Below are 13,011 nucleotides of genomic sequence, written 5' to 3'. Positions count from 1 at the left end.
TAATGCACAGAGCAGAAATTAAATTACTTTTAATAATTTTTCTGGTAATCTGATGACAGCAGGGCAGTGCTGGGTGCAGACTCCTGACACTGCTCCAAGGCTGGAATCCCACGGCTCTGTGGCATTAAAGTTCCTGACTCCAGGAGAGGGCACCCTGCATTCCCCAAGTCATTGTGGGGAGTACCTGTGGCTCCTCAGCCAGCACAGAAACACACCCAGATCCAAAGAGGAATTCAGAGGAGGTAGTAAGTGCACAGCCACTCTATAAAACAACTGGAAAATAAATGGGAAAATCTCTGTTTGTGGCTCATTCTTAAGTTTACTCTCTGCACACTGGACACCAAATCCAGGGACAGACACTGCTCAAGGTGTCAAGTTCCAGCAAACCTCCAGCAATGGCCAAGACTGTTTCTCCTAAATCCTCTCCATCCAAATAAGAAAGAAATTAGAATTTAAAGCAATCTCCTTTCAAAAAGACAACACAAACCCCCTCGGTATAGTTGTAGTCTTTTCCTGTCTGACTTGTCTCCCCTCATCCTCTGTACTAGAGATTTTCTTAAGAATTATTTTTCAGAACTGTGTGACCTGAAAGAGCAAAACAAGTTGATGCCTTCGTAATGGTATTTTCAGTATCTCTTTTTGGGAGTTTTTAATCCTACCACCAATTGTTCTGCTTTGCCATCCCAGCCATTTCAGGACACTGGATGGGGAGCACTGGCAGGAGTTCCACTGACTGGAGCACAAGCACCAATATTTATCATAAACTGCAGCTGTAACCCACCAGATGTGCAGCTGCAGTTCGCAGGAGTGACAAAGTTCACTATTTTTCACACTAATAGCAGAAAAAAAGCTTCTGAGACCGGAATGACTTCAATATAAAATATGTGATTTGGGGTGTGCTCCATAAATGCTTCTTTTCCAGGTTTGTGATTTTAGTGGCTGTTTTCATTTTGGCTATTCTGCTATTGCTTGTAAACCTCAGCATGCAGCATTTCTGACCATGTTTTATTATTGGAGCAAGTATTATTCAAAAGACAGGATGGATCTTGTAGAATTCCTTCAATTCTCCTCATTAAGTGCACAGAAAACAACACTGGACCACTCATAGGACTTTTAAAAAAATCACCCTGCTCTAGCTGAGTTATTGACAGAACCCACCATGTGAAAGGGTCCCTTGGAACGGTGCCTCCCCATTTTTGGCTCTCTGCTGTCACAGTTTATCTTACCAAGGTCAAGTATTATCAGCTGGGCTCCAGCCTGTGCATTTCCAACATCATTTTCTGCAATGCATTGATAGAATCCTTCATCAGACTTCACCAGCCCCAAAACTTGCAGGTTATGTTCTTTCTGAGGAGCAAAGGGAGAAAACAACACTTAGAAATTGAGCAATTGCCCAAACAATGGGGTCAGCATGGCATCTTATTGTTGAGAAGGCAGGAGAAACTTCTGACAGCAACTGGGAAAAGTCTCTTTGGAGTTCCCAGATTTCACCTCCCTTGCATGGAATCCTCATGCTCTAGGGTATAAAAAAGCAGCAGAAGCTCTCATTAATGGTTATCATTTTCTAGCATCACATAGCACTGGTTAATGTTTCCGCAGCTGTTGTGGTGGTATTTTGGGCCCTGACTGAATCTCTCAGCCCCACAGCTCAGGTACACCCAATTACACAGCCATTCATCTCCCAACTGTGTCTCAATAACGCCCTTCACTGCATCTACCATCTCCCTGCAGAAGCACCCCTGTGCCAAACTCACCATCCACAGCTCAGTTACACTGCTAGTTCAGCTTCTGCTTGAAACTGGATTTTTTATGGAGCACAGACTGCAGCACACACAGCCAGTGTCGTGGTGAGCTGGTACTCTGGCAGTGCCTGACTGTCCTGGAAAGTCCAAGCTATAAAGACATCAGCTCTTCCACTATAACCAATGCACACCAAAGGGATTAATGAAACCATTTCTCTTCCAAGAAAACACCCAACACCAGTAGCACAAAAGCAGGAAGCAGGTTCCACAGAAGAGCCCAACTTCCATGACTATGTGTGGGAGAACTGAGAGGCCAAGAACCTTACAAGCTGCCAGGTGGAGAGTGCACTTACCACGATTTTGAAGTAGTCACTGGGGATGACCACGTCGCCGTTTTTGACCCATTTGACGGTGGGCGTTGGTTTCCCGGTCACCTCACACTCAAACACGATGTCCATGGACTCGTGGGCGTAGATGTTCACAGGGCGCTTCAGGAACGTGGGGGGAACTTCAGGGGCAAGGCAGAAACACAAGAAGGTGATGTTACACACAGAGGAGGAGAGCTGACAGGCCCACACACACTCAGCTCGACACCAAGGGATGGATGGAGGCTGGGGGCTTGGGCACGTGGGGATTTGCAGCTCAGGTTTGACAGACACTGACACAAGCTGGGAGTTCTTCCACAATCACATTTGGGCCAGGCTGGATGGGGCTTGCAGCAGCTTGCTCCAGTGGAAGGTGTCACTGCCCATGGCAGAGGGTTGGGAGTGACATGATCTCTAAGGTCCCCTCCAACCCAAACCATCCTGGGATCCAGCCAACTGGGAATTGAGACTACAGGAAAGAAGAAATGGAACTGAGGTGTATAAACTGCAAAGTTAAACCTCAGGGAGTTCAAGTCAACAGGAAAACAAAAGCTACAATTATATCAAAAAGTACTTTTAAAAATGAACGGACACAAAGCTGAAACGAAACTTTCCCAGGGCACCATGGCCTCGTGTTCCTGTGGAAGAACTGAGGTTATCAAACACAGAGTGCTGCACTGAGCCCAGCAGTTTCTTCTCTGGCCTGTGGAAGCCAAGGAAACAGGATGTCCAGGAGCAGGCAGGTGCCTTTGACCACAGTGATGAGATTTCATGGATCTACAGGAGGGCAGCTGTGTATTTAGAACACAGCAGAGCAGAAGCTCTGAACATAAAATCTATTAAGAAAGAAGTTCTTCACTTACAACATGCACCAAAAGCGTTACTCTGGGTCTTGGCTGCCTTTTAAATGTCTTTAAGTCCTCTGAGTGAGATTCATTCAAACAAATGTATTTAGAATCACACAAACTCTGAGACTTTTGGGGACACCAGCCCCAAGTGACACGTCACAGTTTCTCCCACAGGAGCCTCCACATGAAGCTCCCAGCTGCATCAGGGCCTCTGCACTCCTCTGGCTCAGCAGCACCAAGCCCTGCAGGCATTTATTCCTTGAGCATCCTTTATAGAGAACACCCACCCGTTTATTTGTGTTTACTACACTCCCAGCACAGGGCAATTCTCTCACTTGTGTCGGCAGCTCCGATTGTTGGAGTTCCAGCAAAGCCCAGAGCAGCCTTTTGCCCTTTAATATTTAGCAAAGAAAGTCAATATGGAAGGGCCACGGGGTTTAGACAAACAATTTACACACTTGGCCTCTCAAAGGGGTTTATTTGGTGCTGTGGATAAGGAATTGTAAGTCATGTTTTATTCCTTCCTCTGAAATGATCCCGAAGGTTTGTAGGTGGATTTAATACTTTTAAAAACAGCTGGAGGTGAGCAGCTCCCTCAACCCCTCTCATGTTTTGGATTATAAATTAATAAAGAGAACGTTAATAAATGGAAATACTTTAGAGTAAAATGCTGGTTTAACTCTCAGGTAAGGGTGCAAACCTACACAAAGCTGGACATTCACTGCTCCAACTCTCACACAGGAGCAAAAAGCTGGATGGGGCTGAGCCCAGCTGCCTGTGAATTCAGACATCCCTTTCACACCAATTTCCCCAAAATGTACCAAACACACCATAAATTCCACCTTAAAAAGATTCAGCTATTTCTGTGCTTACTCTCTGACGGCTGCTACCACCACACACAACCCTGACATTTAAAAACTCTCTTCTGATTTTATTTGCCACCAAATTGCTGTAATTTATTCTCTATGAAAATGATTTTTATTCCTCCCTGGTATTTATCCTCAGCACTGTTATTTATTACAAGCTGTACTACTGCTCCCTCCCTTCCCCTATCCCAGCCTTCTTTTGGGCAGCTCAACAAGTCGTGTTTGCTTTTTGCTCTGCTGTGACAATTCCTCACAAGCCCCTGGATGTGCTCCAGCCTGAATCCATCTCCCGCAGCCTGTGGAGTTTCAGTCATTTACATGCAATTTCAGCCGTGTCTCAGCAGTGCCTTGAAAAATGGCATAAATACCATGGCAGCACTGCAGCAAATCCCTCACCCAACGCACGGCTCTGCCCTTCCCACATGCATCATGCCCTGCCAGCCTGGGACAATCATTGCCTGCTCATCGTTAGCCTTTTTTAACTAATGACTCATTTAGTTCAGCCTGCCTGATCAATAGCTGATGCTCTCATTTCCCTTCCATCTCTGTCTCCGGCTCTATTCACACGCACCAATCGATTCCTGCAGCGCTCTCAGAGTTAAAAAAAGAGAATCCAAGAATTGGAAAAGTTGTTTTTCCATGAATGTACAATGCTTCCATTCCTGAAACGTTCATTACAGGTGAGTTTGAATTCCTTAGCCACGTATTCATCTTGTCAGAGGAACACAAAGAGACACAAGCCAGTAACAGTCACCGTTAAAAGCACAAAAACTTATGTGAAAAGCTCCTCATGGATTCCCAGCCTGGTTTGTTCCTTGAAGATCATTTCATCCCAGCCCTGCCACGAAGGGACACCTTCCCCTGTCCCAGGGTGCTCCAAGCCCCATCCAGCCTGGCCTTGGGCACTGCCAGGGATCCAGGGACAGCCACAACTGCTCTGGGCACCCTGTGCCAGGGCCTCAGAACCCTCACAGGGAAAAACTGAACCCCCAAACTGCACCACAGGAAAGTTCTGACTCTGCATTCTCCACTTTAATGTTTAACTGGTAATGAAGACATTTGGAAAGGACTCAAATATCTCTGGCAGCTGATATTGCTCCAGTTTGGGACATCATCCAGAAAGAGGCATTAATTTTGAATTGTAAGAGTCGGGATTTTTTTGACACAAAAATGGAAGTGGAAGTAGATATTCTCCTACCTACTCTCAATTACTTTTAATTTAGGAGATTAAGAATTTGAAACACGTTGTATTTTCAAAGTGACTTTGCTTTTCTGGCTCATGGAGCAAATGCCAAGTTGCTCACAAAGGGATAATAACATGAGGAGTGCTCACTTTATCAATTACTTCCCAGTTAATGAATTAATAAATGGCTTTCAAACACACTCTTCTGGTTTAACTGTGTCAGTGTTTAGCATTAACACAATGCAAGTACACATGTTTGTGGTAGAGAAGTTCAATTGATAACCAGTGAGCAAACGAGCCAATTACCACAGAAAACCAGATTTGTAAGGGAAGATGATGTGCTCTGTTCCCAAACACACAATTAAACTTCAAAGACAACTTGGCAGTTCAGCCCCCTCTTCATGTCAGCACAGAACAACTCCTGAAAAAGCAAAACGCTTGAACAGAATTTCACACCCCCCAGGGAGCCCTGCCACCCTTTTGGAGATTGAAGAAAATATTTTGATCACAAGAGTGATCAAAAGATTAAGGAAAAAAACCAATCTAACCTACATCAGCAGTTGATTCAAACTTCTAAGCTACATCCCAATAAAGGTGAAATATTTGAAAAATAAGATGCTTTTTAAAGCCAATAGCTCTAAAAGGATGGGAAGAGCTGAGAAACTCCACACATGCAGCAGGAATTGCACCCAAGGTGATGTGGAAACAGGAATGGATGCTGGATATGGACCCATTCCACATGTAGAGGCAATCAGAAGGAAACAGAAATGAATTCCAGTGGTCTGCAGCTCTGCTGTAGAGGAAGAGCACAGCACTGTTCTCCTTTGGACACAAAGACACCCAGGTTGTAAAAATCATTTAAAAATACTGGTTTTCTTTCTAAAAAGGATTAATTAATCAGCTGTTGGTGCAAGCACAGCATCCAACAAACCCAAAATGAACGGGACCGACCGGCGGCTCCAAACACTCCCACATCACAGAACCCATGGCTGGTTTGGGTGGGAAGGGACCTCAAAGGCCATCCAGTGCCACTCCTGCCATGGGCAGGGACACTTTCCACTGGACCACGGTGCTCCAAGCCCCATCCAGCCCAGCTCTGGGCACTTCCAGGGACAGGAACATTTGCAGGACTATTCCTGAAGCAGCGTTGGAGCTGCAGTAACAGCCCAAGGCAGGCAGAGGACTGAACTCCCAAACTGGAAATGTCCAGGACACACTGAAGTAGCATCTCTCCTTCCTCAGCCACATGCCCTCCATCCCTAGAAAGGAGGAGTGTGTTTTCCAAGGTCAGCCAAAGAAACCCCAGTTCCTGCCACTGCTCCTCATCCCTTTCCTCCCACACTTCTGTCCATGACCAAGCAGACACGGAGCATGTCTCCAGCCATCCCTGACAAAAGCATTTGCTCATTCCAGAAGCTTCCTCACAGCCCAAGGAGCACAAACACAGACTAAGCAGAGTGGCCACATTTTCCCAGTGTATCTCAAATAATCCTGACTGCAGCTTTCCTGGCCACTCCCATTTAAATCCATTTATAACCCATTTCTGAGGGATGCTGTGGGCACAATCCCTACCTTGTATTTCAGTTACAAATCTGGATTACCAGCAGTATTTAAAATGGACATTTTACCATAAAGCCCATTTCATATCAGCCTGAAATAGTCCACAGGGATTTTATTTCCTCCTCCAGGGATAACAACCTATTCCATTAGGATATGCTTCAAATCCTATTAGAATCATTATAAAGTTAAATGCAATTTTCACAACTGCAATTTTGTTTCTAAGAAGGATCAAACTGCAATGACCATCACCCTGTTAATCCATCCTCCTCCTGTCCCTCCCCCAAAACACAGAAAAAACGCTTGAATTGATGTTTGACAGCAGAATTTTTTGATCATTATCTTTTAAATGCCATGAGTTAGTTGTACAAATTAGTTGCTCTTCTTCAAAATTATCCTGAGGAAAAAAAAAAGAAGTTACACTTTAAATGAAAATGAGGACTCATACCATTCTTCCTTAAAAAACAGCAGAAGTATATGGATAATACTCAGGGAAAAAAAAAAAAAAAAGAGATTTAAACCCCAAAACTATGCTGTAGACAAGACAAATTCTTCCCAACCCCTGAGCATGGCTGTGATGTCCTTAAACACACACTTAATATGCAGCTACAAAATTTGCAAAGCAAACACAAGCTGACAAAAAGGGTTCCTCTAGAGAAATACAGAGAAGTGTCAAATTAATGTACAAAACTCAGCATACCGAGACACAAAAAGGTTATAAAAATGTAAACTACTACAGCAATTTTTTTTGCAGCAAAACCAGAGTTGCTGTTCATGAACAGTTTCAGTGACTGTGACATTCTCCAATGCAGTAAATGGTTATTTTTGATATCTATTTTAGAAAATTAAAGCCAGTCTCCCTAGGGAGAAGTGGACTGGTGGGAATCTTCCCCACTTCTTCAGCAGCCAAAGCAGAGAGAGGGGCCTGATTTGCCTTCTCCAATGATCTCATTAACCTCTGCTCAGCAGCTGGAACAGCCCCAAATCAGCATTTGATGGCCCAAGTTTTGTCCTTTGGACTGTTCAGAGCTTTACAGTTTCCTTGGCAAATGGCAAAGCCCAGCTCAACAGAGAGCTGGTTCCAGTGGTGGCAGAAGAGCAGGGCTGGATCAAACCAACTATTTTACATTTACAGTGAAAAGCTTTCATTCAGAAATTGCTAAATATGATCATGCTTCAGAGACCAGCCCCCAAATAAACAGTCCAGAGACAGAAACTAAACCCCAATATTCCACGCCAGGAAAACCAGATAAGCATGAATAGTAAAGAACAAACATAAAGTAAAATTATATTGATGAATTAGAGAGAGTAAAAAAAAACTCTTGCTGTAATTCAACATATGTGGGTCTTTTTTTGGGGAGAAATAATATATTGTAGATTTAAGGAACAGAAAGTAATAGCACAAAGAGGCCTGAGAAACAGGGATTTTCTCACAAACTGGACAGGAGTCCCAGTATCACACTGGAATGGAAGAAGTGCCCTTCAGGAGCCTGGCAGCAGCTCCCTCTCCTCAACACACCCCAACCCCCTCAGTGACTGTGACACTAGAGCCCCACATTCGAAGGAAAACATGAACTCTGATTTACAAGAGAGCAATGAAAATGATCAATGACTCAGAAAATTGGCTCCAAAAGAAAAAATGGAAGAGCTGGAATTGGTTATTTGAGCAAAGGGAGGATTATGCAGCCATGGAACCGGATACCTCAAATAGGAGCTTAACAAAGAAATGCTTAGTGCTGCAGAAAGGAAATTAGTGTGTGTATATCTATCTATCTATCTGTATCTCTGTGTAAAATTCCTGTGTGGAGGAATGACACAGGACTGACATCTCCATCCCTGTCCTACCCTAGGATAATACCCCAAACAATTAATTGCTCACTCCTGGTGCTGGGATGGAAATGGGATTCCTCCCCAGCAGGAGCAGCAGTGACACCAAGCAGCCCCTGAACACAGCCGTGAAGGAGCTCTCCCTCCATGGGCAGCAGCCAACCTCCAGCAAGGCTCCTGTGAAAAGCTGTGGGCTCCAGCCTGCACAGGCATTTGGATTGCAGGCAGAGCTCATGGACACAGAGCCACAAACGGAATTTCCGAGGAAGTTCTCTGGGTGCACACACCGAGAGAGAGTTCTCAGAGCTTCCTGTAGGTGAGCAGGAGTTTTCTTCCTGGGTTTTTCACTTCCCTTATCAGTCCCAGCTCCCTTCAGACACCAACTGCACACTGGCAGCCAAGGCCAGGTGTCTGGGAGGGAACAGAAGAAAATGAGAATAGCAAAATATCTCTGGATATTTTCCCAGCATTGAGCAATCCCTGGCTGAGGGATTTCCTGAGAAAGAGGAGATACCTTAGTGTCCCCTGTTCCTGGTTAGATTTTGCCTTTACAAAGTTGCTTTCTGGCTCCAGGTGAGCCCCCAGTAGCCCTAAAGCTCACAGGGGTGAGCTCCATGAGACACCTCCAGAGAAAATTTACTAAGTTTTGTGTGTTTTGGAGTCAGTCAGCCAAGGGATGTCCTTTGGTTCTTGCCAACAAAGAGAAAGGAGCATTCCTTTTCATCCTTCTCCCCACAAAGCATTTGTGATTTACAGAACAGAGCTGATTTGGACACAGCCCTGAGCACCCTGGGACAGTGGAAGGTGTCCCTGTCCAGGGCAGGGGTGGCACTGGGTGAGCTCTAAGGTCCTTTCCAATCCAAACCACTCCATGGTCCCAGTGGCATCCTACACCTCCTCCATGGTCCCAGTCACATCCTACACCTCCTCCATGGTCCCAGTGACATCCTACACCTCCTCCATGGTCCCAGTCACACCCTACACCTGCTCTGGCTTTACTACACTGAAGAGCTTTCTGTGTTTAAGAGAGGAGGGAACAAGAATTGCTCACCCCATTTGACATCCAGGACCAGCACAGATTTAGACAGTCCCATAATGATTTTTCTGCTCAGGTGCCTCTTCCTTTCCTACAATTCCTTTCCTACACTTCATTTGGTTTTTAAGATCCTGCATTTTCCAAAGACCTGCATCCTCCAACTTCTATATTTCACAGCCATGCCAAGCCCCAGGGCAGAGACCATGGCCATGTCACAGAAACTGGCAGAGCTGCATTTCCCTGTGTAATCCATGTGCAGTGCATTCAACTCCACTGTCATTTCAACACCTGGACATTCCTTACATCACAAGGTGTTCCCAAGGTTTGTCACCAGCACCATTTGTTTCCACAACCCCAAGGAACTCACAGCACCCCAAATCCCCTTTTCCACACTCAGCAGTGCAGACTCAGCTCCACAGATAAAAACAACACCTGACTCCCCCACTAATTTCCTATTAAACAATGAATGAATTCCCTTTTTCCTGCAGGAGGGAATTCACTCTGACTGCCCGTGCTGGTGTTCGAGGCTCTCAGTGAGTGACACTGTCAGAAAGTGTCACTTTCTGAGGGAAGGGCAACATCCTGCAAAAGGTTCTCCATAGCAAAGTGTGGATTTTTCCACACAAAATACACATGGATGGATTCAACCATCTATCAACACTGTATTTTATATTAGTTTTTGTCGTTTTAACAGGTCCAGACATCAGATTAACTCACCCATGGCTTCCCAGATCTCCCCCAAAAGGCTTCCAAAGCCCTCAGGTCACACTGACCAAACCTCCTTAGGCTGATTTTTTTCAGACTGCTGATTTAGGTGCTAGGTTACACAGCACTCTTGGGAGCTCAGGATTTCACACTTCAGCTCCTCGAGAAATGTGGAGTGAAGACCATCTGGTCCTGATGATTCCTCACTGTTCACTTCAGGGGTTTGCTCTGAAATAGATTTTACTAACAGTGCAAATTCAGGTACAGCCTCCCTCCAGCTCCCTCTCTACTTGCAAAGATAAAATACAATTTAAGACAAAAGTCTCCAATGTTGCAGAGAACAGAGACAGCAGGAATTCACTTTTCTGCTTCAGGCCATCTTCTCACCCCTTTTTGCTCACACTCCATCACGTGCTGACCTTGTGCTGTCCCTGGCAGATGTCCCAGCTCTGACAGGCTTGGAAAAAACTATCACAAGATTTGTGTGTTATTAGTAAATGACTGGAAGTTTTGTATTAATTTACTTGCAAATAAACAGGAGAATAATAATCCCTTTCCCTTGTCCTCAGGAGATCTCTGGGGAGGTTTGGAGGTGCCTTTTTCTCTTTCCAGAGTAACTTTTCTCTGGTGTTGGGCACTCACTATGAACACAAACACCAATGCCCTCCATTTGTTTGATCTCTTTGGCTACGCCTTTGCTCTGTGTTTTCAGTAACTCTCCCCAAACTATTTTATTTTTAGTTAACTTCGTTTTCACAGATCCCCCTCTACAAAACTAAATGCTGATGGTGGTGATGGATGTCAGCACCCTGGAATGGCCATCACTTTACAGCCCTAAGACCCGATAAACTTTAGGTTTGAGCTTGGATTCTCCATGTTTTCCATGACTCCAAGGCAATTACCTCTGGTGTGGGGTTGTACTGATGTTTGGGCAGAGGCTGATGAGGCTGGGCAGGGCTGGACCCTGAGTGGATGATGGTGCTGAGCTCCACCAGAACAGAGGAGCGAGGGCAGCTGGGGCTGGAGAACCTCTGTGCCCACACAAACACACACAAACCACCCCCTTGGCCTGTCCTGCTGTGAAGGGCTGCTCCTGGGGGACAAGCACACCAGGGCCCCCAGAGAGGTGCAGGAACAGCAGAAGGAATTCCTGCGTGGCTCTGGGTGATGGACAGCAGGTGGGTGCTGCTCCAACCCACAGCATCCCCATGGATCAGGGCTGTGCCATGGAATCCCCACCCACTCTGAGCTCGGGAAGATGTGCCAGAGCTCCCTCAGCTATTCCCTGCAGGGTCAAACACTGACCTTTGCCCAAGACCAGTGCAAAGCTGCTCCCATAACACTTTCCAGAGGTATTCAGCAAAAGGATGAGAAGCAATGGCCATAAAAATGAAATCAAAAGTCCCACCTCCCTGCGAGGAAGAACTGCCTTCAGAACCCTGGAGAAGCTGCCCAGGAGGGTGTGGAGACACCCCAAACCCACCTGGCTGCTCCTGAATGGACTGCATGGTCTCCAGAGGTGCCCTCCAATCCCAGCTGCTCTGTGAGTCTGCCTCAAGGCTTGGCCCCAGCAGTGAGTGTGTGTGCTGCACTAACTCAAATTGTGATGTTTTGCCCACAACAGGGGAACACACTGGTGAAAACTCAAACCACCTGTGGAATGAAGATGTACAAATTTACAGACTGCTCCCTCTTTGGGAGAGTTTTGGCCTCAATGCCTTCTGCACTTCTCAGCTCCCTCCAGTGCCCCCAGTAAAACCCCTCCACGACCAAAGACACCAAAGATTGATTTCCTTCCTGTTCAGACTGAGCCCACCCTCTGTGGGAGGACACCTCCAACAACCTGCAGAGGCACGGGCTGGGATTAACCTGCTGCTCTCAGGGTGAGCTCCTCAATTAAGGAGGAACTCAGACAAAGAGCAGATGACAAAAGAGATTTCTATATGGAAATGAGAACCAGATGACATGGAAAAGCTTATCAACTGTAATAAACTAAAGCAGAGCTCACTTGATGCTTTAGCACAGGGTATTACTGATTATCATTCGAAGCGAGCCTTCCAAGCAACTTCTCGGGTGGTTTTTAGAAGTAAAAACCTTAATCTAGACATCAATAATGTAAAAGTGTTACATTCATTATTTCTCTGTTTTACTAAGCTCTCCTTCCCCAGCCCTTCTAGGAGAAATCTCGCCTGTTTGACCCTGAATCTACTCCAAGTACCATGGAAACATCTGAATAACAAGAACGCTCATCAAAATTTAAACTTCTTACAGCAGCGCCAAAGGCAATGAAATTTTTATTGAATTCCAGAGCCCTCATTTTCCACACAAAGCTGAGCTGGAGAAGAGGCCTCGGACAGCCCTGAGCACGACAAGGCCCAGAGCCTTTGGGGCTTTTTTTCCCATTTCCAGCTATTTCCAGGCAAAACCCTCAATGCCAGTTCCCAGCACTCTCGTGTCTGTTTAGATCCCTCCTTCCCCCTACAAACAAAACCCTCAACAGGGATCTTCCTATTCTGGGTCTGCAGCACTGCTGCAATCACTGTGAACAGTCAGGAGTTACTTCAGGATTTAGGGATGTTTATTCTGGATAAAAATGGATCTAAGGTTGACTCCTCCCTCCACCCGGAATGACGCCCACACCTTGGGAAGAAGCACTTTATAACTGGACAAATTGCAAATATGGCAATTTATAACATTTTCCATTATTATAGTGTCTTCCTTGAGTCTTTCAAAACCTCACATTCTAGGTTTACAATTGTTCAAATCATTCTGATCCGTGAAGAGTTAAAAGTAATAATAATGAGGCTGTTGACTTTGTCAAAGATGACAGGGAGATGCCTGGAAAGCAGAGGGGGACTGCAGGCTCACAAATGAGTGGTGTT

General features: G+C 45.5%; 1 protein-coding gene across 7 annotated transcripts in view; it reads right to left on the bottom strand.

The window, feature by feature from the left end:
- The window catches only part of NEO1 (neogenin 1), a 174,528-nt gene that overhangs the window by 64,682 nt on the left and 96,835 nt on the right, over positions 1-13,011 (bottom strand). For all 7 annotated transcript variants that reach the window (XM_066328684.1, XM_066328689.1, XM_066328685.1 and 4 more), the window contains exons 6-7: positions 2,096-2,250; positions 1,227-1,347 (exon numbers count right to left, since the gene is read on the bottom strand). In XM_066328684.1, the coding sequence (XP_066184781.1) occupies positions 1,227-1,347; positions 2,096-2,250 (276 nt within the window). The remainder of the gene's footprint in view (positions 1-1,226; positions 1,348-2,095; positions 2,251-13,011) is intronic.

Source organism: Sylvia atricapilla, chromosome 13, assembly GCF_009819655.1.
Source record: "Sylvia atricapilla isolate bSylAtr1 chromosome 13, bSylAtr1.pri, whole genome shotgun sequence".
NCBI classification, from domain to species: Eukaryota; Metazoa; Chordata; class Aves; order Passeriformes; family Sylviidae; genus Sylvia; species Sylvia atricapilla.
This window is presented reverse-complemented; position numbering and strand designations above follow the sequence as displayed.